This window comes from Capsicum annuum, chromosome 2, assembly GCF_002878395.1.
Source record: "Capsicum annuum cultivar UCD-10X-F1 chromosome 2, UCD10Xv1.1, whole genome shotgun sequence".
NCBI classification, from domain to species: Eukaryota; Viridiplantae; Streptophyta; class Magnoliopsida; order Solanales; family Solanaceae; genus Capsicum; species Capsicum annuum.
Genome location: NC_061112.1, coordinates 138,375,875 through 138,401,112, shown reverse-complemented (window position 1 = coordinate 138,401,112; position 25,238 = coordinate 138,375,875). Strand labels below are relative to the sequence as shown.

Sequence of the window (25,238 nt, the reverse complement as noted above, 5' to 3'; positions counted from 1 at the left end):
TATTCATGCTATTTCTTATTTTGCATTCTTTTGTTTAGACCAGTTTAATGAGATGTAAACGTCAAATATGAGTATACATATATAATAGCACCTCCTCATAGCAATCATGGACTTTTCGGACAAATACTATCACTATAAAGAAGTTTGACTGTATACACTTACTATAGTCATTTAATGATAAGAATATTATTGGAAGAACATAATAAATTTTTCTTGATTTTATAAATTGAACAACTAAATTGAAATAAGTATTTCTAGTAAGAGGCAACTAAAATGAAATGGGAGAGTAAATTAAAGAAAAAATAACTTAAATAATACATCTTTTAACTTATTATATTTATATAAATTTTCACTCTTATAAAGTAATTACACTGGGTTTTTTATTGTTGTTGTTCACCCTTATAAATTAATTACAATATTTCAACTAATTATGTGTCTTCATTGGATATATCGGGGAGCTAATTATGTATATGGACAGACCTAGAATTAAAAAAAATGTATCTAAAGCTAATTATTTCTTTACAAGAAAAAATTATATCTCGTTGGATATATCGGGAGCTAATTATGTATCTCGATGGATCCAAAATTAAAAAATTTAGTAATTATATAAATATCAAAAAAAATTATAATTAAGCTCTATACTGTCGAAATTTATGTTGTTTTTACTAAATTAAAACAACTATTTTTTTAGTGAGGAGCCCAAGTAAAATGAGTGAATGTAGAAGGGCATTTTTGAACTTTACCCAAAAACAAATTAAAAAAAAAAAAGAGAGAGAGAGAGAGAAACGTAACGGCTATATCGCTGTAAGGCTGCAACGTACCTACAACGGTAACATTTTCAAACTGTCCCTAAATAAAACCCAATTCGTCACTTTGTCACTCTGTCTCTTTCCTTTCTTCTCTATTTTTATTTTTGTTTGTACTATTCTGCTTCTACCACATCTCAACTCTCCCCTCCATTTCTCTTTCACATTCCACATATTCTTGTCAATTTTCTGTTCGCATTTCGCATTTACGAAGATGTTGCAAGATATGTGGAACGCACCCCCAGGTTTCAGGCCCACTAAATCGGCCCCATCTTCTCCGGCCAAGCCACTTGGAGTCTCAAGAACTCGTTCCGAATCGTTTCACGTTGCCCATAAAGTCCCCGTTGGTGACAGCCCTTATGTCAAAGCCAAAAATGTTCAAGTAAGCTTCTTGGACCCTACCCCATTTATTTTTTCTGAATGTAAGAATATGGGTTTATTCGAGCCCATAAAGTTCAAATCCTGGATCCGCTTGTGTTTTGATGCATCTTTTGTTATCTTGGAAAGGAAAAGTCCAAATGATTTTATAAGTTGTGTTGTTTTGATTGGTTGGTTTTACAATGAATTGATGTGGTGTTTCTCCACATTCCAGTTGGTTGAAAAGGATCCGGAAAGGGCAATCCCATTGTTTTGGGCAGCGATAAACGCAGGAGATAGAGTGGATAGTGCTCTCAAAGATATGGCAATAGTAATGAAGCAACAAAATAGGGCTGAAGAAGCCATTGAAGCTGTTAAATCTTTGAGAAGTAGGTGTTCAGATCAAGCACAGGAAGCTCTTGACAACATCCTGTTAGATCTATATAAGGTCTGCTACATTTTCAAATCTGAGAAGCGTATTACTGTTTTAAGTAACTGCAAAAAGCTTTCAATTTTCTTGTTTAATTAAGCTTTTAAAGATCTGCAAAATTTGTGATATCTACAGAGATGTGGAAGATTGGATGACCAAATAGTTTTGCTGAGGCACAAATTGTTTTTGATACAACAAGGTTTGGCCTTTAATGGAAAGCGCACGAAAACAGCGAGATCCCAGGGGAAGAAGTTTCAGGTTTCTGTGGAGCAAGAAGCAACTAGATTACTGGTAAATATTACACAATTGTGTGAGACTTGTGCTACATTGGTTTTGGTCTTGGTATATAATATAAGATGAAAATCATTTAACGGCAATTATTTATCAATCTTCCAGGGGAACTTAGGATGGGCGTTGATGCAGCAAAATAACTACATTGAAGCGGAGGATGCTTATCGTAGGGCACTAGTGATTGCACCAGACAATAACAAGATGTGCAATTTGGGTATTTGCTTGATGAAACAAGGGAGAGTTGGTGAGGCGAAAGAGACACTTCGGAGAGTTAAACCAGCGGTGGTAGACGGCCCCAGAGGTGTAGATTCACATCTCAAGGCCTACGAGAGAGCACAGCAGATGCTCGGGGACCTCGAGTCTGAGATGATGAATAAAGGTGGTGATAGAATTGAACAAAGCAAGCTGTTTGATGCCTTCTTGGGCTCTTCTGCTATCTGGCAGCCTCAGCCTTGCAAGGAACATAATACTAGTCAAGCCAGCACTTTGAGTAAACCTATCAAGTCAAGCCAGCCTCAGCCTCAAGATGAATTTGCTAATGAGAACATCAATTCTACTAACATCATCAGAAACCAGACAGTACCTTCTCTGCAGAAGAGTATGATGCCAAATATTTCATACGGGAACCTACTCAATATCGATGCTCCACCATTTTATTCGTCCAAGACAGCAAATGCCCCGTTACCAGAAAGTCTTAAAAGAACAAGGTCTGTAAATGCAGATCACTTAATGAGAAAAGAGTCTCAGGGAACAATCATTGAACCGGAAAATAAGATGAGAAAGCAGTCAATTTCACCAGAGAAAACAGAGGATAGATGGGCCGGGTTGCTGCCAGATAGCAAAGATTTTGAAGATGCTATAATTGCTGCTGCTTTGGGCTCAACCCAGGAAACATTCAAGCTGGGAGAAAGCAAAGATACTGGAATTCTTCTGCCAAGGAAAGTTGACAAACGATTGAGGGTTTTTCAAGACATTACCTTGTCCATGAGTCCACGAGCACGAGCCTGACTAACTTTATTTATTTAACTATGATTAGTATAATTGCATTTTAAAATTATGTTAACCTCATTGATTTTAACCATCATCGGAGATAAACTTGTTCTCCCTTACCTCCAGACTTCCTCAAGGAGGTCGTATGTATGTGGTAACACCCTAATGTCCTTAGGTGGCGGCTAATTATTGATATTGTTGGTCCTTTGGCAATTAATCTTCAATAAAAAGTTGTTTCTTCTTTCTCATGGAAGATTGTAATTTTCGATCTTTCAATACCAGGTTTGTCTTGTTTCTCCAATTAAGCAATGCAAAATGTGATGATGCAATCTATTTAAAACCTTTTGTAGAATTTGAGACCTTTTGGTAGAACTTTGAATAGTTAAAAGTTACCAAAGACATATGATGGAGACCGGGGGTTATTTTATTGATGGAGATATCCCCAAGATCTATTACATGATAAATCTATAAAAAAATAAGTGATTGGATTTTGGTTCTATATTGAATATTTAAAAGTTACCCAAGACATATCATGCAGACTCCGGGTTATTTTATTGATGTAGATCCCCAAGATCTTACATGATAAATCTAAAAAAAAATAAGTGACTGGATTTTGGTTCTATATTGAGACCATGTTAATGGAACTGTTGTGAATGCTTAGCTCTCCTCCTGTTGATTAGATAGAAGACACCAAATATTGCAACAGCGGCTGCAACAACCCTTTGTGTCGCCGTGCTGCTAGTCACAAGTTCCATGCTTTTTTCCAATACTGATCTAATAAATGATGAATGTGGTAATCCAAACTCAGAGAGCTTCTTGTGTGCCTCTTCGTAGTCCTTGAAAAAAGCCTCTTTATTCTGTCACAGGAAAAAAACTTTTGAGTCGGCTTGGCTAGAAAGTTGAAGATAATGCGATGCTTTTGGCCGCAGTAGATATGTGCATAGTGTTAAATCTGAAGAAAGTTCTCAAACAATATCATTGATTTCTCGTGACAAACAATTCCATCCATTTTGCTCACTCATTATCTGAGAGAGTAACGATAGAGCTTAATGTAAGAAGTCTCACAGTAAGACGCACCTACCCTAAGCTGTAACATATTTCAGTGGCATAACTTAACCTTTATCCAAAAAGAAAAAAAAAAACAGCGGCGCTCCCATAATGTGGGTTTTATGCTAGTCAATTCCTAGTAATCGACATCGAGATATGCTGGAATTTATCATCCATGAGTTATGCAGTTCTTATATGAGACCAAAAGTTGCAGGATGGCAGATGTCGCATGTAAGAAAAGAAAAGACGGTGACAAACAAAAGCAGATAAATTTCCAGTCATTTTACCCCAGCCTTGATGTTTTTTCAATGTTATTTTCCTTCTTAAATGATGCAAGTTGTGTGGCAACAAAGTTATATGATGCTTGTGTTGCAACATGAACTATCATAATACCCTTGCATAAAGTTGCACACACTCGCGAAATTTCGGATCATCAAGCAGAGTGTTATCTGTGGGACCTGAATCCTTCTTCTTGTCAAGCAGAGGTTTATCAGTGGGACCTGAATCCTTCTTGTTGTCAAGGAGAGGTTTATCAGTAGGACCACCTGAATCCTTCTTCTTGTCAAGGAGAGGTTTATCAGTAGGACCACCTGAATCCTTCTTGTTGTCAAGGAGAGGTTTATCAGTGGGACCTGAATCCTTCTTCTTGTCAAGGAGAGGTTTATCAGTGGGACTTGAATCCTTCTTCTTGCCGGGCTCCCTAAGATAGTATGGATCGTCAAATTTCAAACTCGGGCCCAGAACTGGTCCAGATCTGGCCTGCAGCAGAAAACCCAAAAGAGAAACCTCAACACAAAACAGCATTTTATGTGCAAGAATAATTAATCAGTATATTGATGCACATCCATACTATATAATACCAGTTTGAGACCTCCACATAATGCTACTATATGCTTGGGCTCAGAGATTCCCACTTTACCAAAGACTTTTCTTAAATCTGACGCACCTAAAAAAACAGTATTGAAAAAAAGGAACACAGTAAGCACGCGACGACGCAAGACAGAAATTCAAAATTGCTCCAAGGTTGCTGAAAACAGTTTTCAATATTGACAATATTAGACAGCATTAAGATGTAACCAAGCCAGGTCAGTTCATGGTCACTGTCCATGTCCATGATATTCAAGAGCTTCACAAGTTGCATCACTACTAATAAATTTTTAGCCTAGTGGATTTCAAAATGATAGATAAATCAGGTAGCTAAGTTAATTGACCGACTTTGTTTGACATCAGGAAGGCAGCTTTCATCTGGTAAAATTGATGAATCCTGGAAGTAGGAAGGTAAAATAATTAGTGATGGATTTAAAATAAACAAAAGTTAGGAGTACTATATTTTTCATCCTTCTTTAGCGTACCGTTCTACCAGGGACAAACTCCATTTTTGGACCATCAAGTATTTCAACAGCAACAATCCCAGCAAGCTGCAGTCCCAAATTAAATTAATACTACTAATTAATTAAGCACAGTGTCTGTAAGAACCAGTATATTATCACAAAATGGACAACAATTATTGATCATTGATACAGGCAGGGGCCACATTTGGTTTGTTCGGTTTGATTGTTGAATATTGGTTTGATTTTTTTGGTTTTCGAATTGAAGAAAATGACAACCACAATCAAACCAAAATTATTTCAGTTTGGTTCAATTTTTACGAATCCAGTTCAGTTATTTTGGATTTTTATTTCAATTTTAAAGATTAAAGTAGTGATCATTAAAATTAGTGATTTTTCATGAAAAATAGTCATTTTTTCAAACGTATTTTTCATTCCAAAATATAATTAATTCAACACGCATAAAATAATCATAAAGATCGACCTCACTGAGTCATCGCCACACTCGACAGCGACTGCCGATGGTAGTGACGAACTGAGCAAACAAACTAAGCAAACGACTGTCGACTGTCGTTGGCGATATTGAAATTTTAAATGAACTGACGAACTGAGGATGGTTAAGCGTTGCTACAGCCTTCTCGTTAATATTAGGGTCTAAAGCAAATCAGTATATTAGGATTTAGGGTTATTAAATGATTATAATTTATATATTTATATGTTATATCAGATTATATTATATTTTTAGGATATTTACATATATGATAAATATATATATATATATATATATATATATATATATATATATTATATTTTTAGGATATTTACATATATGATAAATATATATATATATAAATTATAATATATTATTTATATAATTTCAGTTTTTCGGTTTATCCGAATTATTTTTTTGAAAATTCAAAAACCAAACCGTTTAACCAAATTTCTAAAATTTGAAACCGAAATCAAGCCGAAAAACCCAAAAACCAAACCAAAATTAAATTTCGATTTGATTTTTCAATTTTTTCAATTTAAACCAAATTATGTCTAGCCCTATATACAAGTATATATACATACATCTCACCTGATATAGGTCAGGATGCGTTATTATGGGATGATCGGCCTTGATTTTTTCTGCAATAAAAGTATGTATGCATTAATTAGAAGGTGCATAGCAGTATTTACTATTGTAAAAGAACACAGACAAAAAAAATATAACACTTGATAGTATAAACAAAAAAATATAGGCATTTTTGGTGTATGTTTGACTAAATATTTCATGTATTTTACGATGAAATCAATAATAAACCATTGCACTAACAATCAATTTATCAATGAGAATATATGCGAACATGAAGCTCACGAATTTTTTTGAGAGTACTAATAGTATCGTCAGATTGTGTTGGCTTTGTTGCTGCATCATCAACATGAGAATTGGCAATTGAGAATTGGGATGCGTAAGCTAAACGAAGCAAATGAGGAGCATTGGACTTGTCGTTCGACATTGCAATATTATGAAGCTCTGTCCGTGCTTTTTCTATCTCATCCCGATACTCTTTATCTACTCGTGGTGCCATCGATAGTAACTAATATGATAACGTTGTAATTGTACACCAAAACTATATATTATGCAACCAAGTGATCGTCACCTTTTGGTTTAACGTTGATTTGATGAATGAAGTTATCAAACGAGGATTATATAGAGAGAGAAAGCAATGGGAGGGGAACTTTATGAGGGAAATGTAAAGAAGCAATGAATATGGAACAACAAAAGAAACGAATTGGTCATTTTGCTTCGTCGTATGACACTTGTGATTATGAGTCGTGAATAACATTGAGGGAAAAAGGATTGGAGGAAAAAGAAAAGAATCATTTGGAATTTTGTAAATTGAAAATTATTCCTCAAATAATTTGAAGGAAAAACGTTTCGGACTTTTATAAATTAAAAGTTATTCCTTTCTACAACAATACATCCACAATAATTCTCGAATAAATTTTTTCTTTACTGTCATTCAAGGTTTCTTTCTTGAAATGTGCAACTTATGGAATTTGAACTGTCACATTATTGACCTTCGTGACAAATGACAATGTCATATTTCCATGAGTTCCACTTACTCTATTTTAAACTAGCGTTCGGACATGTACCATGAATTGATCCTTTTAACATTATTTGATAAACCTAATTATTTCCTTTCTCCAACAATAATTTATCCATTTCTATGTATTTTATTCTTACTCTTAAATATACTATTCATTACTCAATACAGGTTTCAAATTATTAAAGTCGTTATAATCAAAAGGTGATATAGTAAAATATTATTTTATTATTATTATTTTTATCATGTGTATTGATGGACAAGTATTATTGGACCGATGAGTAATATATTAGGAGGTACCATGAGTTATATAATCCTTTAAAATTATTTCATTGTCGATACTTGTTTCAACACTTATACTATATTTTATTGTGACGTTAGACGCTTAACAAATTCTATTATCCTATTATCCTATTAGTTTTAATATGTGTATCAAGTCAATGGTGGACAAGTATTGTTGAACCGATGAGTAATATTTAGGAGGTGCCATGAGTAATATATGTAAGCATAAAACGGATTATATAAACTTAAACAATCTTGTACATAAACAATCCTATCCATAATCCTTTGTATTATTCAGGAACGTTGATCTTAATGATTTTCACATACACATAATAACAGTAATTCAATAAAGAATTATTTACCTGAATTCTCCATAATTTTAGCGGAAGAAAAAGCATAATAACAGTAATTCAATAAAGAATTATTTACCTGAATTCTCCATGATTTTAGCGGAAGAAAAAGCATAATAGCAGAAGCACTGAATTGTTTCTCTCTCTTTACCTTACTTTCAGAATAATTGTGATGGAGCTTATTCTTCTTTTGGCAAAGAGAAGACCCTTTTATAATGGGAATAGTCAGTTATGTTTTCACGTTCCATCAACGTGATTGGTGGATACAATCAATATCCTACTAAGAGTCAGTAATTGTGGATACAATCCTACTAGGAGTCAGTAATTATCCTACTAGGTAACTTTCCATCTAGATTAAGGATTTAACTTGTTCAATTATTATTAAACCAATAAATAAATTAATTATGTGGGCCATAGAAATTTACATTCTCCCACTTGACATACACAATGTTAATTTAATGGTTTAATAGGTACGTCAATCATGTGCACTATTAACGTTAAATCCAACATCATTTGTCATCGTTAAATAAATCAACTAAAATGAGTCATGGCGGTTGTACGTCCCTTTACTTGACATAGTTCCTTCCATATACTACAATATTAGTCTATTACCTAACATAACCTTTCAAATATATAATGGGTCCAACGATAATACTTAGAATCCTTTATCTAAGTCAGAACCTGTCATCATTATTCACAATATTATGTATACAAGAGAAAACAGGTAACAACAGAAACATATATAATTTGAGCTCAAAGTGTCAATTTCATAAACATAATAAAGTCTTTACATAAAATCATTCACTGCTATCAATAAGACCCATCCTTTCAACATGTTCAATAAATATTTTGGGCGGTAATCCTTTCATCAAAGAATCAGCAATCATAAGCTTAGTGCTAATATGTTTAATTGACACTTTATGTTTTTGGACTTATTCTTTAACCGAAAAGTATTTCAATTCCATATGCTTAGCACCTTTTGAATACTTATCGTTTTTAGAGAAGAAAACTGCGGCGGTATTATCACAATAAATTTTCAGCAGCCTGGTTATATTGTCGACTAGTCCAAGTCCTGAAATAAAATTCCACAGCCAATTAGCCTGGACTGTGGCCTCAAAGCATGCCACAAACTCGGCTTCCATAGTGGATGCAGCTATAACAGACTGCTTCTCACTCTTCCATGATATTGTTCCTCCACCTAACAGAAACAAATATCCAAATATGGATTTTCTTGTATCCACACAACCAGCATAATCTGAATCTGAATATCCAACCACATCTAGATGATCAGATCTTCTATAAGTGAGCTATGATCTTTCGTTCCTTGTAAGTATCGTAATACTTTCTTTGAAGCCTTCCATTGATCCATTCCAGGATTATTTTGATATCGACGCAGCATTTCAACAACAAAACTGATGTCTGGTCTTGTACATGTTTGGGTATACATAAGACTCCCAACTATTGATGCATAAGGAATATCTTTCATTTACTTTCATTCCAAGTCATTCTTTGGACATTGATTGAGACTAAACTTATCTCCTTTCTGAATTAGAACGGGACTTGATGAGCATTTTTTCATTCTAAATCTCTCTAATATTTTATTAATATAGGTTTTCTGAGACAATCCCAATAATCCTTGTGATCTATCTCGAAATATTTCTATTCCAATCACATAGGATGCCTCACCCACATCTTTCATTTCAAAGTTATTAGAGAGATATTTCTTGGTATCATGCAACAAACCAAGATCATTATTAGCCTGCAAGATGTCATCAACATACAAGACTAACATAATAAACTTACTCCCACTGACCTTCAGATATATACACCGATCAACAGTGTTTTCCTTAAATCCAAAGGTGACAATCGTTTCATTAAACTTAAGATACCATTGTCGGGAAGCTTGTTTAAGTCCGTATATTGACTTCTTAAGTTTACACACCATGTGTTCCTTTTCTTTAATAGAAAACCCCTCAGATTGATTCATATAAACCTCTTCCTTCAAATTTCCATTTAGAAAAGTCTTTTTCACATCCATTTGATGTAGCTCTAAGTCATAATGAGTTACCAAGGATATTATAATTCTGAGTGAATCTTTTCTAGAAACAGGTGAAAATGTCTCTTTATAGTCAATGCCATCTTTTTGAGTAAAACATTTGGCAACAAGTCTGGCCTTGTGACGTTCGATGTTGCCAGTTGAGTTGCATTTGGTCTTAAAGACCCATTTACACCCAACTCTTTTGCAACCTTCGGGTAATTCAACAAGGTCTCAAACTCCATTCTGTTCTATAGATTTTAACTCATTTTTCATAGCATTTATCAATTTATCAGAATTATTGCTTTCAATGGCTTGTGAAAATGAAACTGGATCATCATCAATTTCCAAGTCAATTTCTGACTCATGTAGATATACCAAATAATCATCAGAAATAGCAGATCTCCTTTGTATTTGAGATCTTCTTGATGCTACTTCTTGGGGTTCATCTACTACAGGTTCATCAACTATAGCTTTATTAGTAGGAATATTAATTTGTTGTTCTTGTTGATTACTTTATTGTACAACATCTTCAGGAACAACAAATTAAAAGAAGTACAGGGTAGAGAAATTCGTACTCTAACTTCTTTAATTTCCACATTGCGTGGTTCTTCACTCCCACTAACTTCATCATTCTTAATGAATCTAGCGTTTTCAGTTTCAACTATTCTCGTACTATGATTAGGACAGTATAATCTATACCCCTTTGATTTTTCTGGATAACCAATGAAGAAACCACTAATTGTTCTTGAATCCAGTTTCTTTTCCTATGGATTATAAACTCTAACTTCTGCCAGACAAACCCAAACACGCAGGTGCCTCAAACTAGGTTTCCTACCAGTCCACAGTTCAAAAGGTGTCTTTGGGACTGCTTTACTGGAACCCTATTTAGCAAGTAAACGGTAGTCCTTAAAGCATATATCCATAAAGAAGGAGGTAAAGGTGAATTACTTAACATACTCCTAACCATATCCATTAATGTACGATTACGCCTGTCTGCTACACCATTTTATTGTGGTGTGTCAGGCATTGTGTATTGAGCACATATGCCACGTTTTTTTGCCAGACCTGATTATTTTCACCTTTCTATCTAGTTGTCTTTCAACCTCAGTAATAAATACCTCTAAGGCATTAATCATTTGAGATTTTTAATGCAACAAATAGATATATCCATAATGTGAAAAGTCATCAATAAAATTGATAAAATATTTTTCTTTATTGAAAGATGTGATATCAAAAGGACCACATATATCAGTGTGTATAATTTCAAGAAGCTGTGTGCTTCTTGTGGCTTCTTTCTTTGTGTTTTGTTTGTTTTCCTTTAATACAATCTACACAAATACTAAGATCAGTAAAATCTAAATTTGGAAGAATTTCATTCTTAACTAATCTTTCCAGCCTTTCTTTAGATTTGTGACCTAAACGTTTATGCCGCAAGTAAGCAGATTGTTCATTCACCAAACTTCGTTTGGTACCAACATTATGATGCAAAGTTAAGAGTGTTTCGGCAAAAAGATTATCAAGATTTAGTTTGTATAAATTATCACAAAGAATACCAGTACCAATGAGATAATTATTCTTAAACAAACTAAAACATCCATTACCAAAATAAAAGAATATCCAGTCTTATCCAACTTAGACAAAGAAACTAAATTTCTCAAAAAAGAAGGAACATAATAAGTTTCAACTAAATCTAAGTGACGCCCAGTATCGAGAATCAGACGATAAGTCCCAACAGCTTCAACTGGAGCCTTCATTCTATTCCCCATGTAAACAAATCTTTCATTCTTATTTATGGTTTGGATTGTAAGAATCCCTGCATAGTATTAGAAACATGAACAGTACAACCAGAGTCAATCCACCAAGTATTATAAGGAACTTCAGTTAAATTTGATTCGAGACATGTAAAAGCACAAGGCTTACCTTTCTTCCCAAACCATGCCTTATGTTTCAGCAATCTTTCTGAAAGTGTTCAGATTTTCCACAGAAATGACACTTTCCATTCTTGTTTCCTTTCTTATGTACTTGAGATGAGGACTGATTAACATTAAGTTGCTTTTGTTGTCCCTTACCATGTTTCTTTCCTTTCTTTTCAGCTCCTTGATAATTTACATAATTAATAGAGTGGGTTCCTTGATTCTTTAGCCTCGTTTCCTCTTGAACCAACATACCATGCAATTCATGCACGTTCCATTTGTATTTCATGGTGTTGTAGTTCATTTGGAAAGGACCATACTCAGACGATAATGAGTTGATAATGAACTGCACAAGGAAATTCGATTCCACTCTCATTCCCAATGACTTAAATCTTGCTGCTATATTTGTCATTTCAATGACACGCTCATGCATAGTACGTGAACCATCAAACTTCATGGTGGTCAAAGTACCAATTAGTGTCCCAGCAAGAGACTTAGCAACAGTTTGGGAAGACTCTTTCACAAGTTTCAGAAGTTCTTTCGCACTTTCAGTTTTGGGAAGAGTAGTCTTAATGTTGCCCGCAATATTCATTCGCATAAACATTAGACCTAATCTGTTAGACCGATTCTAGTGCTTATAATAGGATTTTTCTTCATCACTGCTAGCTTCAGTAATAGCAGTTGGCTTTTCAGAGTAAAATGCAACATCAAGATCTAAAACCCCAAGATGGAATTTGATCAGTTCGCACCAATCTGAAAAGTTAAGTCCATTAAAAATCGTAACAGAGGCAGAGTGCGAATGAAGGGCAAGTGCTGAAATAGAACATGCTCATTTGTTAATACTTTGAGTTACGAGTTTAAACACATTATCAAATTCAGAAATAATTTACTTAAATGTATATTGATGTTCTCCTTTGAGCGAAACATCAAAATACAACTTTAAACATAATGATGCTTAAAATATATTTAACACAAAACGATAATATTTAATGTATCAATTAATAATATTTATCATCTTTGGATAAATAAATAAAACTAACGATACATCAAAATTATCTCTTTAATATTTATTGGTCATACGAACAAACAATCAACCTTTGGGTGATCCACAAATGTCTTATGACCAGAAATTTAATTTACCCATAATTATTAGATTAATTATAAGCATCAAGATTAATGGGTAATTAATTTAAACTTTAACCTTTATTTTGGAATTAATTTCATAAAGATTCGACCACTTTGGTGATTAACGAATCTTACATATATGATTCCAAGTTATATTAAGAAACAATAAATTTTATTATTGCATACTACAACGTTCTAACAACAAATAGTTGTTTCTTTAATATTTAAAATAACAAAGATTAAACCCATATTATTTTAAATAAAATCAATTATAATAATATCAATATTTCAAATTTCGTTATTCAATAATTGTGAAATTTCTAACAAACATAATTAAAATTCACAAGATCTGGAGAAACATTAATTTTAATGGAAAATCACTTGTTTCGAAAATCAGGCTCTGATACCACATGTAAGCATAAAACGAATTATATAAACTTAAACAATCTTATACATAAACAATCATATCCATAATCCTTTGTATTATTCAGGAACGTTGAATTTAATGATTTTCACATACATATAATAACAGTAATTCAATAAAGAATTATTTACCTGAATTCTCCATGGTTTTAGCGGAAGAAAAAATGTAATAGCAGAAGCACTAAATTGTTTCTCTCTCTTTACCTTATGATGGAGCTTATTCTTCTTTTGGCAGAGAGAGGACCTTTTACAATGGGAATAATCAGTTATGTTTTCACGTTCCATCAACGTGATTGGCGGATACAACGTGATTGGCGAATACAATCATTATCCTACTCGGAGTCAGTAATTATGGATACAATTCTACTAGGAGTCATTAATTAACTTTCCATATAGATTAAGGATTTAACTTATTCAATTATTATTAACCGAATAAATAAATTAATTATGTGGGCCATAAAAATTTACAATATAATCCTTTAAAATTATTTCACCGTCGATACCTGTTTCAACACTTATACTATATTTTATTGTGAGGTTAGACGCTTAACAAATTCCTCGAGTTTGAACGAAAAATTCCTGAATTTTGAACGGTGGCAATCAAACTCCAGGATGAAATGTTGGAATTTGAACTATCACAGCTCAATTCCAACATATGTCTGGGGATAATTTTTATCCAAATTTACTTCTATCTTAAAAGATTGGTATTATTTTTAACCTGAAGAATGTAAAAGTAAACTGTGAACTCAGTAGTATAAATGTTGTGGTTTTGGTGGCAAGCTAGATAAGGATGACCAAAATTCTTACGCTTCAAATTTTTAATTTTAACTCGTATTTTTATAAATTCTCACACATCTTATGCAAATATTAATAATATATCATTTATTATTGCAAATCGACTGTGCGTCAGTTGCACAAAGATTTATACTCTAAACTTTGATGGATATTTTGGTAATTGAAATTTGCATTTTGGAGCTTCCCACTTTTAGTATAATAGCACAAATGTGATGCCAATCTGAACACTACTTCGTCAATCAGGAATATATTTGAACTATGAGTATACCTATGATATTTCAAAGGCACCAAAGACATTTTATTTTACACTTTGAGTAGCTACAATCAGCACATCCCAAGATTTATTGATGAAACATAAAGAAATAGTACTAGCTTCAGTCTTTGAGGTGCCAACAACAATCCCAATTTTGATGCCATTGAATTATGGAGCTATTCGATCAATATCTTGGAACATGTGTGCATGCTAATACTTGATTCTCCTGTTGACTTCATAAAAGTAACTGAATATTACAACAGCTGCTGCAACAGCAACTCCAACGACACCTTGTGCCAACACTGTGCTGGTCTTTACTGCTAACTTGAAGCAAGATGAAGGAGGTGTGAATCCAAGCTCTGAGAGCTTCTTGTGCGACACCGCATAGTCTCTGAAGAAAGCTTCTTCGTCCTGTCACAGAAATAAGTAGATATAAGCAATTACAAAAAATTTTGAGATCACCAGAAATTTTGAAGAATAGTGCAGCTCAAAAGCCAAATGGATATATGCATAGTGGTTAAGTTGGAAGAAAGATCCTAATAGATAGTTATGCATTTATTCGTTTACAAATTAAACATATATGGGAGTGATAGACCTTGGTGTTGGGTGGACTAGACAAGGATTGTACCATAGGCTTAAATACCAGGTGCCTCACAGCAAACCAGAAGTACTTAAGGTTGCAAAATATTCCAGTACCCTTCCCATAGTTTTATGCTTGTCAAACCATCAATAGGAAATAGTGGTCTAGCACGCAATTCTTAGTAATCATCAATGTATATTGACAGAGTGACAAATGAGTGGAGACAAATTTCCTGCAATTAGTCAGCCTTGCAGGGTTTTTTTAATGTTATTTTCCTTTTAGCGTTATGCAATTTAGTGTGGCAACAAATTTAAACGATGTGCTGCAACAGTTGATCATTAGAACTATGCACGGCAATACGGGAGCAATACCCTTGCATAAAGTTCCACATAACGGCGGAATTGTGGATCTTCAACCAAAGCTTTGTCAGTGGGAAGTTTCAAGAGATCTTTTGAATCCTCCTTGAGGAGCTCCCTAAGAGATCAGTATCGTTTGGGAAAGTCGTCATGAAAACTTTCTTCTAACATCAGACAAATATAAAAGAGGTTCCAACATATACTAATCTTACACAAAGTATGAATTGTCAAATTTCAAAGGCTCTTTAGTCCAAGGGCCCTCAAAGCCAGATCTCTCTGGATGTGCTCTTCCCTGCAACAGTGAATACAACAGAGGAGCTATAACACTAACAGCATTATCATGTGAGAGAACTGTAATCAACGTCCAAATGCAGATTCAAGTCTCATAATACCAGTGTGTGGCCTCCAGACAATGCCACTATATCTTTGTCAGAGAGTCCCATTCTGTAAAAGACATCCCTCAAGTGTGGTGGACCTAAAAAGGCATTAAAATGTGGAACAGAGTAAGTGATAAGAAACATGCTGAGAATGTGTTTCAACATCAGAGGGCTTTGTAGATCCCTCTCAGATAATCAGACCATTTGTTCTAATTATTGCAAGGTAGCTGGCAGCAATTTTAGCAATATTTACAATTTTCGCTATAGGATTTCACCAAGTCCAGTTCAATGTCACTGTTCATAATATTCAAGAGCTCCCACCAATTGGAATATACTTCCCCTTACAAAATTTTCTTTGGAAATAAAGATAACCACAGATAAAACATGTTTAAGAGGCAACTAGTGCAAATTAGCAAAAGATCATCTCCAAGATTATTGACATCACTTCTACATAGATGCAGAACCAAGTAAAAATTCTTATATTCAAGTTGTTCAAAACAACAACAATAATCACGTACATATATGGCACAATGAGGATAACTGAAGCACAAAGGATGAATGAGCTCCACTTAATTTTATGCACTGAATCAAGGTTAACTTAATTTTTTGTTGGCACCTCAGGTGCTATATTTAAAATTTGTCTGTTTTGTTTCTGTTGTTATAAGGTTAATCTTAAACAAGCTAGCTATTTTGCATTATTTTTATCCTGTATTCTCGTGGAACCTTCGCTACCAGAATGTGAGGATATCTTCCCCTTGTCAGTTGTGATACTGTAGAGTAAGCTACCTGTTCAATCAAATGAGAACAATCCCAGAAGGTAATTTCACATTTAAATTAGAGAAATTGAGTTTTTTACCTTTTATCTATTACCTTAATTTCAAATAATTGTTCGCCTAAGCCAACCCTTTTAGAAGACTAACCTTGTTTGGCATCAGGAAGGCGCCCTTCTTCTGGTGAACTTGATGAATCCTGATAGAAAGGTGGAAGTTACTAATTAAAGACAAGTCCATCATTTGTATCTAAAGTTTAATAACAGAAAAAGAAGGCATGTCTTCATCCTTCTGTACCTTTCTACCAGGGACGAAATCAATGGTAGGACCTCCAGTTACTTCAACAGCAACAACTCCAGCAAGCTGCAGTCCCGAATAAAATAAAGTAACAAGGAATAACATTAAATTATAAAAACCAGAATATTTTTGTTCCCCTGCATTACTACTACTAATACCAACTGACATTGAGCAGAACCATCCCAACATGATCTTCACACAAGTATTCTCACCTGATAGAGGTCAGCATACGTAATTTTAGGATGTCTGGCCTTAATTTCTTCTGCACTCCATTTAAAAGAAAAGGAATTAGAAGATAAGATTTAGTATCGCTGGCTTCAAAGTTGATTAAACTGACGAAAGAAGAACTTAATGTAGGCAAAATACGGGCACCGGAGGATGTCTATTCAGATGATTGTGACCTGTCTCGTCTTAATTTAGAAATTAGGTCTTATTCTCCAAAATGCTTTCAACTGAAACACGGTAACAGTGCGAAGAAAAAGTTCACTTCCGATACTAGTAAAGAAAAAAGAGGCATAAGAAACTGTTCAACATAAAGCAAGACTCCAATTATATGCAGAACAAATTGACTTAATCACTAAACATATAAACAAGATAATCCTTGACAGAATTCATTAAAGTGATATGATCAACTTTTCCAGTGAAAACTCAAAAACGGTATGCAGAGAGATAATACTAAATCAAAATCAATAAAAGCATTCATGATTAGCTGCTAAAATACAAATCAATCAAAAGCATTCATGTACTTTAACTAAAATCATTCATCAATAACCATCGCACTGACAATCATTGTCAATGAATACAAATATACTTCCAGTAGATCACCAATAATAGCTCTTCTGAGGTATCGGGTATCATCTCTTATGCGAACCGACTGCTCCAGAAAAGCAAAAGGCTAAAAAGCTTACCGCAAAAATCAATTGCGATTTTTAGACCGTTGTTAGCGGCATGCTTATACTCGACCTCATTCCTAATTGATCCATCAGGTCCTCCAGTCTTTGTTGAAGAATCATAGGTTCCTGCATCATGCCACCTGCATGCAAAAATTAATATATCCTTATTATATCACATCAAAAAAAATTCCACACAACATTTGATAATTTTGCATAACATACGCTAGACGAAGCATAATAGGAGCACAGTTTTTGCCGGAGATAAGAGCTCGGAGATCTCTTCGTGCCTTGTCTATCTCCTTCAAATACTCTGCGTCCACTATTGGTGCTGCCATTGATGAAACAATATTTCGACTCTACTACAAACTTTTACGAATGATTAAATTATGGAACTAAGGATTATATTTTATATAGAAGAACAGAGATGAAGAGGGAATTTTTTTCGTATGAGTGGAGAGAAGAAGCAATGAATATGGAAGAACAAAAGAAACGAATTGTTCTTTTTGCTGCTTCTAGTCATGAATAATATGGAGGGAAAATCCAAAAAAAACGATTCAGTCGCTTTCAACAAGCGCGTTTACTACCACTCGACATTGTTGGGAAGATGATTGGCGCGTGGATGAAAGTGGGAGTTGAAAAGCGTGGGGGTATTGTTGGAGAATGTTGTTGATTTGCGTGCTATGGCGTGGGCATTTTCTTATCTATTGGCTGCCCGACCGATGAGGCTCGGCTCGGCTCGTGTGTGCTGGCTGATTTAACGAACCTTCATTTTTTTGGCGTCAGCTTATTTTGTTGGTCACTGCACCAGTCATGGATCAAAGTATTGGAAACATACACATACAAGATAAGATTGAGTAAAATAAATAAATTTCTGTGTGCATAGTGGAAGATCAAGCTGCTCTTTTTACTGGACCAGACATGGTTTATGGGCTTTTTTAGAATTCGGACTCTGCCAGACAAGAAGGAAACCCCATGAGGTCTACAGTCTTTTTAGCCCGCATGTTCTCATGATATAAGATGAATAAATTACACAAATTTCATACTTAAGAAATTATATTATCTAATATCTCTTACTTTTTAAAAATTTACATAAAATTTCATTTTTTAACTTTACTCTTGACACATATCAAAAAAAAAATTTTACATCCTATTTTTACTCCACCATTAACTCATTCAAGATTTTCTTCCCTAAAAAATATTTCCATAATTATCAATAATTAAATTATCTTCCTTCCTTATTTTTTCTCTTCCATTAATACTTAAATCATCTTCCTTCCTGATTTTTTTCTTTTTCATTAATGCATGGAACTTTTTTTCCCTCTCCTAAAATCTCTTTCATTTTTTTAAAAAAAAAAAATTATTGATACATATTTTAATTTATTCAGTTATTCATACATTTTTATTCTTTTAATGCTGATTCATACGAATGATAAATATGATATCATTATATGGATATTATGGTGATTAATATGATAGATACATTTTGTATGATTTTAACGGGTGATACATATGATATTAATGGGTGATACATATTGTATTATGGTGATTCATATGGTAGATACAATTATTTATTTCAATTATTGGGTGATTCATATATATGGTATTATGGTGATTCATATGGTAGATACAGTTATTTAATTCAATTATTGGGTGATTCATATGATATTAATGGGTGATATATATGGTATTTTGGTGATTCATATGATAGATATAATTATTTATTTCACTTATTGGGTGACTCATATGATATTAATGAGTGATATATATGGTATTATGGTGATTCATATGGTAGATACAATTATTTATTTCAATTATTGGGTGATTCATATATTATTAATGAAAGATAATAGTGTAATCCGCGTAGAAAACAACTAAAAGCAAAATTGAAACATAATTAAAATTAAATAAAAAAAACAGACTAAAATTAAAGACGGTAAAAAAGAAAAAAAGACCAAAAAAAGCATATTTTTCATAATTAAAGACGAAAAAAGAGAAATATAATTAAAACACCTAAATTAATATATTTCCTTAAATAAAAGAATGCAATAAATAAAACAGAATCTATTATTTCCTTAAATAAATATTTTGTTAGTTTCAAATATATCACTTTTTTATATATATCACCATTTCAAAAAATTGGAATAAAATGTAATTAATAAAATAGTCAGAATTTTATGTAATATCATTTAAAGATTCAGAGATTTATGTAAGTTATATGATGGCAAGTCTATTTTGACACCGTTCTTTGATCTTTATTCACCTTTTTGTGTGTTTTTGTATGTATACACTTTGAATTAGGATTGACAAAATTAAACTTTTATCATATAGTCTGAAATTATATATGAGTGAAGTTTAGTTATTTTTGTCTGACTTAAATTATTTAATATCTGAAATTATACATGAGTGAAGTTCAATCATTTTTTTCTGACTGTAATCATGCAATGCTTGAAGTTACACACCAATAAGGTTCACGCATTATGATCGAAACACTGAGCTCCATTTATGTATGGCTCAAGTTCGGGAATAAAACAGCTGAAGTAACACAAAACTTCAATCATATAGAACTTCAGATATTTGTCAAAGCCAAAATCAGACATCATGAATTTAAAATTATCCGAAAATTGGTACACATACAAAAAGGATTTTAAAAATAAGTGTAAGTTAAATGACAATATCAAAATCGGACTCCCTTATATTTTCTGGTTTTCACATGATGATTAACAAATAGGTGGGGAAAACACAACTAGATTAGAGTGAGAAGGACATTGGGTTCCAATTTTAGCATCTCAAAATCATCGACTTGCATTTCATAAACAAGGCCATCAAATTGTCGAATTGTGAATCCACCTTTCGGCTCAGATCTCAGATTTATTTGCTATAACTATATAGGTCATCATATCACAATACTACAACAACAACAACAAATCCAGTATATTCCCACATAGTGGAGTCTGGGGAGGGTAAAATGTACGCAATCCATACCACTACCCCGAAGGAGTAGAGAGGCTGTTTCCGATAGACCCCCGGCTCAAGACAAAAGACCGTAGACCAACAGTCGTGCAACATCATACCACAATACTAACTTGAATAATTTTAAAGTAACACACTCAACTCTCTTATATTTTGTAGAGCTTTTTAACTAAAGAGGGTAAAAGCTCTTCGTCGGAGTGTTATTTTGAATGCACTAAGTTTTTTTGACATTATAGAGCTTTTTTTAAGGAATAAAGAGTCTCAGGTATTTCAAATGTTGGAAAAAATAGACGAATTGTCACAAAATCTTAATTGTTCCTTGGCAGATGTGGACCATCTTAATCGTATAAACGTTGGCAAGAATTTAATAATTTACTGTAATCTGTTAATGGGTATAGAATAATTGGATTACCACCTGCAGGTCTCTTCACGTGCTAACTCGTCTAGTCCTACTCATAATTCCCCCAAAATATTACTCTACTACTACTCCACAACAACACAAGCTTATGTAGGGCGGCCAATCCCCTTTAATAATTGAGTGCTTTGAATAAAATTACCTCATTTTAAATATTAAACATACATTTAAACTTTAATCTAGGGCCAATTAGGAAATCTCCTTCTATAAGATGAAATACTGCATTAGTATATTTTCACTTCTCTGTGCAGCAACTTTTAAATTAGTTTAAAGTAGTGAGCATGGAGACAAAATTCCCATTATTATAAGGAAGAAAAAAACGAAAAGTACTTTGCTTTCTCTTGTTTGGCCAGAGAATAAGCAATAAAAAAATAATAATTAATAAAGAACAATGGTAAAAATAGTAAAAACAAAAATGAAACATTTTGCTACTTTTCAATTTCGAAAAGGAAACGTGAATCTGGTAAAAATATCGGAAAGAAGAATAAAAATAGGACAAGGAGGAAGACAGAAAGAAAAAGCAAGTTACACAGATTCTCTTATACAATAACCAATTAAGGAAAAACAAAAATAAGTACAGTACTATTTTTTTTATTTAAAATTCGAGCTTCATCAATATTACTTGTAAATGACTTCTAACAATGATTGGAGTTAATAATCCAAATTCTCACTCAACTTATAATTATTTTTATTTTTTTTTAGAAAATGATTCAACTTTGATTTTTACTCCAAAAGTCACTCAATTATGAATTTTTTCTAAGAAAGTCACTCAACTTTACTTTTTACTTCAAAAGTCATTCAATTATGAGTGTCTTACTTGCAAACTCATTCAAACAATTTAATTAATTTTTTTCATTAAATTTTGCTAACATGTAATTTTAATTTAAGACAAAAAAATTTAGAAATTAAAAAAAAATTATTTAAACAATCAATTTAATGACCCCCCCCCCCCCCTCCCAATCCAAAATTCATTTAAATGATTTAAAAAGATATCTCTTTATTTCTTAAAATTTTGATTTTACTAGTACTATTTTTTGTAATTTTCTTGTTCAATAATTACTTTATACTCTAAAGTATATATAATCATACAAATCATCAATTAGTAACCTAAAATCAGAATCATTTAATTGTATAAGTTTTGCTATTAATTTTACCTCATTGTAGTGTATATATTATAATGTTACTAATGCTTAATAACATTTGCTAATGTTTTATATCATACATATCATCTTAGTTTAAAATCTATAACGTTATCTTTTGTCAACTTATTAGAAATAAAATTCATTGTATTTATTTGATGCATTTGTATATTATACAAGTGATAATACAAAAAAGTACATTATGATTGAAAAATCAATTCCATAAATAAGTATCACGCTGAAAGTTAATTAAATCTAATCAGCTAAATTAATATGATTCTGAAAATCTTAAAATTTAGTATTAACATTATAAGTGAATTGATATAAACTATTTATGATATTTTAAAATTTTAGCTGGTTACAAAGTAAACATGAGAATATAATAATATAGTTCAAATGATTTTTTAGAATTTTGATTTTAAATAAAATCTTCTGTTAGCAAATTTTAATTAATAGTTAATTAATTAAATTGGTTGAGTAACTTTATAAGTAAAATATTCATAGTTAAGTGACTTTTGAAGTAAAGATTAAAGTTGGGTGACTTTCTGAGAGAGGATTCCTAAGTTGAGTGACTTGTGAAGCAAGAAACAAAGTAAAGTAATTTTATGAAAGAAAAGTCATAAGTTGAATGACCATTTGAATTATTAACTCCAATGATTGAGTTGGTGCAACAAAGACAGTATTCCAACAGGCAGATCAGGAACATATTCCTCCTCCCCCTGCCTTACTTAAGCTCCCCGCATCAAAACCTATCTAGATCTTAATCCAATTTATATCTCATTTTGTTCATAAGCTATTATATAAAATGAATTTAATTATTATATATTTGAGTCTTATCACATCAAATTTGTCTAAATTTTAATATAATTTATATATTTTGTGTGGTTTACAAGCTATTATTTATGAGCGAATTATTTACTCGTTGCACATCCAGAAAAATAATGACTTACGAATTTCCAGAAAAAAATATCTGTAAAAATGAATTGTGTAAGGGCAAAACTGTCAGGAAAGTGGAGCTGTGCAATTTGTAGTAGCCTCTTGTATATTCCACTGTCGCGGTTCTTTATGAAAAGCAAAACAAACAGAATCTTCCATAAAAATTCCGAAATTACATATCTATTCCCTTAATTATGAATTTTATAATAATAATTTTATAATTACATAATATAATAAGTTATATTTGTATTTTTACAAATTATTATTATAAAAATATAAATACATATAATTTTTAATGCCCTTATGATCGATATATATTTTATATTTTTACAAATTGTTACTACAAAAATATAAATACATACAAATATATATACTACAAAATATAATTTGATAAAAGTATTGCTATTTCTTTATAATTTAATATTTAAATATACTATTTTATGTATTTTTTCCTTAAATAATTAACCTCTACTTAATCCCTCCACCGTATTGTCTCATGCAAATGGCAAACCACCTGTTAATTCGTGAGCGGCAAAAGGGATACTACCGTATAAAAGGAAAATGTTCATTCACAATTAGAGCTACAGAATGAGCCGGTCCAACCCAATTCAATTTAATTCTAGTATATTAGAGAGTTAAACGAGTTAGAATGAATTAACTTTTTTAATTAGACGATCTTTAAAATAACAGTTCAACTCAATCTTAAATGACTGCAAGTTGAGATATATTGACCCTTCACAAAAAATAAATATAATATAAAATATGATAAATGAAAATATTATAAATACTAGATAATTGTCAACTTTTATATTTTTACATTAATATGTCGTCTACTAATTTTTTAGCATGTTATAGACATTTTACTAATTTCTTTAATAATTAGTTAGTGACATTTTCTTTAATTAGTAGGAAAAAGATGATTAGCTACAAATTTCATAAGAAAAAATTAATATGGTTAAGATAATAAAAAATATAGATATACACAAAGTATATATATAAAAACAGTAAAATCATAACAGAAGAGAACCAAAAATTAATAAAATATAAACTTCAACCACAAATAAAAATACGAAGAAACAACAGTTTTATTGATAAATGATGGAGGTACAAATCTGTTTCTCCCTTAATTCTTCTGTCTTGATTTTCTCCGTAATTCGAGGGCCATCAGTAGTATATTTCTCGAATGTATGAAGATTTGGATATGAATTTTTCCGTAATTCAAGGATTGTTGGTGGTGTATTTATCGAATGTAGGAATATTTGGATTTGATCTCCATGAAAATGAGGGTTTGTCTTCTTGAGGTATTTGATTATCAGAAGAGAGGGTTTTGATCTGTATGAATATCCATGAATTTATTGAGACTTTTCAGACCTTTGATCTCTTTGTGAATATCCCGTGAATTTGTGGGATACTGAAGATGCAAGGGATATTTGCCCCCTTTATATAGGCATAGTATATTTATTATAGTGTTAGAAAGTGATCAAATTATATGGGAATGTTGTCTTTTATCTTTCTTATGTTGAAAACATTGATAGTTAAACGTGAGATGGTGAAGTATATGCGTGCGTTTATGTGTTATTATGTTTAATTTTTTTTTAAGTAAATTATTCTCTACCGTCATACCGCATACGACATAAATTTTGAGATACTATGACATGAAGACATAAATTTTGAGATACTATGACATGAAGACAAAAGCTCTAAGAAATTATTTATTATTTTGGTACGAGGGATATTACTTGTTATGTCTTTTAACGACATAGCTTATGAAATATTATAATTTAAAAATATTAATTTATATTCCATGAAAAGTTATTTATTAGTATTTCAATGTCAAGAACATTTTTAGCTACTTATTTATTACTTTAAAGTATAAGAGTAAACAGAGGCGGACCTACATAGTAATTAGGGGGTGTATATGCACCCGCTAGTCTCAAGAAAAACTCTCTATATATAGTGTGTATAGCTGTAGATATATCCATAA

The 25,238-nt window shown here is 32.2% G+C and overlaps 3 protein-coding genes across 4 annotated transcripts; 1 reads left to right on the top strand and 2 right to left on the bottom strand.

The window, feature by feature from the left end:
- Positions 1-860: 860 nt before the first annotated feature.
- Positions 861-3,127, top strand: LOC107859859 (protein POLLENLESS 3-LIKE 2). The gene is made up of 4 exons (XM_016704998.2): positions 861-1,188; positions 1,399-1,611; positions 1,729-1,884; positions 1,990-3,127. Exons 1-4 carry the CDS (start codon positions 1,021-1,023, stop codon positions 2,890-2,892), a joined length of 1,440 nt encoding a protein of 479 aa, XP_016560484.1. The 5' UTR covers positions 861-1,020; the 3' UTR covers positions 2,893-3,127.
- A 150-nt stretch (positions 3,128-3,277) lies between these two features.
- LOC107859858 (L-ascorbate peroxidase 3) lies at positions 3,278-7,000 on the bottom strand. The gene is made up of 7 exons (XM_016704997.2): positions 6,610-7,000; positions 6,331-6,380; positions 5,274-5,339; positions 5,137-5,185; positions 4,782-4,867; positions 4,315-4,680; positions 3,278-3,731 (listed from the first exon to the last, which is right to left on the bottom strand). Exons 1-7 carry the CDS (start codon positions 6,821-6,823, stop codon positions 3,510-3,512), a joined length of 1,053 nt encoding a protein of 350 aa, XP_016560483.2. The 5' UTR covers positions 6,824-7,000; the 3' UTR covers positions 3,278-3,509.
- A 7,542-nt stretch (positions 7,001-14,542) lies between these two features.
- On the bottom strand, positions 14,543-18,622 carry LOC107859857 (L-ascorbate peroxidase 3). 2 transcript variants are annotated; one of them, XM_016704995.2, is made up of 9 exons: positions 18,017-18,285; positions 17,810-17,934; positions 17,114-17,163; positions 16,902-16,967; positions 16,755-16,803; positions 15,850-15,932; positions 15,670-15,749; positions 15,473-15,575; positions 14,543-14,932 (listed from the first exon to the last, which is right to left on the bottom strand). In XM_016704995.2, exons 1-9 carry the CDS (start codon positions 18,127-18,129, stop codon positions 14,732-14,734), a joined length of 870 nt encoding a protein of 289 aa, XP_016560481.1. In that variant the 5' UTR covers positions 18,130-18,285; the 3' UTR covers positions 14,543-14,731. The 2 variants fall into 2 exon arrangements, with proteins under 2 accessions (XP_016560481.1, XP_016560482.1); XM_016704996.2 differs by lacking the exon at positions 15,473-15,575 and having other exon boundaries at positions 18,017-18,622.
- Between the last annotated feature and the right edge of the window lie 6,616 nt (positions 18,623-25,238).

What these genes read in the sequence shown, in the direction of transcription:
- LOC107859859 (XM_016704998.2), top strand. Translation starts at nt 1,021, where the DNA reads ATGTTGCAAGATATGTGGAACGCACCCCCAGGTTTCAGGCCCACTAAA. An exon ending in TCAAAGCCAAAAATGTTCAA is followed by an intron (nt 1,189 to 1,398) that starts GTAAGCTTCTTG and finishes TCCACATTCCAG; the next exon opens with TTGGTTGAAAAGGATCCGGA. An exon ending in TCCTGTTAGATCTATATAAG is followed by an intron (nt 1,612 to 1,728) that starts GTCTGCTACATT and finishes TGATATCTACAG; the next exon opens with AGATGTGGAAGATTGGATGA.
- LOC107859858 (XM_016704997.2), bottom strand. Translation starts at nt 6,823, where the DNA reads ATGGCACCACGAGTAGATAAAGAGTATCGGGATGAGATAGAAAAAGCA. An exon ending in AGTTTGTCCCTGGTAGAACG is followed by an intron (nt 5,186 to 5,273) that starts GTACGCTAAAGA and finishes TCCTACTTCCAG; the next exon opens with GATTCATCAATTTTACCAGA. An exon ending in CCTTCCTGATGTCAAACAAA is followed by an intron (nt 4,868 to 5,136) that starts GTCGGTCAATTA and finishes CTGTTTTTTTAG; the next exon opens with GTGCGTCAGATTTAAGAAAA.
- LOC107859857 (XM_016704995.2), bottom strand. Translation starts at nt 18,129, where the DNA reads ATGGCAGCACCAATAGTGGACGCAGAGTATTTGAAGGAGATAGACAAG. An exon ending in CCTATTATGCTTCGTCTAGC is followed by an intron (nt 17,935 to 18,016) that starts GTATGTTATGCA and finishes TTTTGCATGCAG; the next exon opens with GTGGCATGATGCAGGAACCT. An exon ending in ATTTCGTCCCTGGTAGAAAG is followed by an intron (nt 16,804 to 16,901) that starts GTACAGAAGGAT and finishes CCTTTCTATCAG; the next exon opens with GATTCATCAAGTTCACCAGA.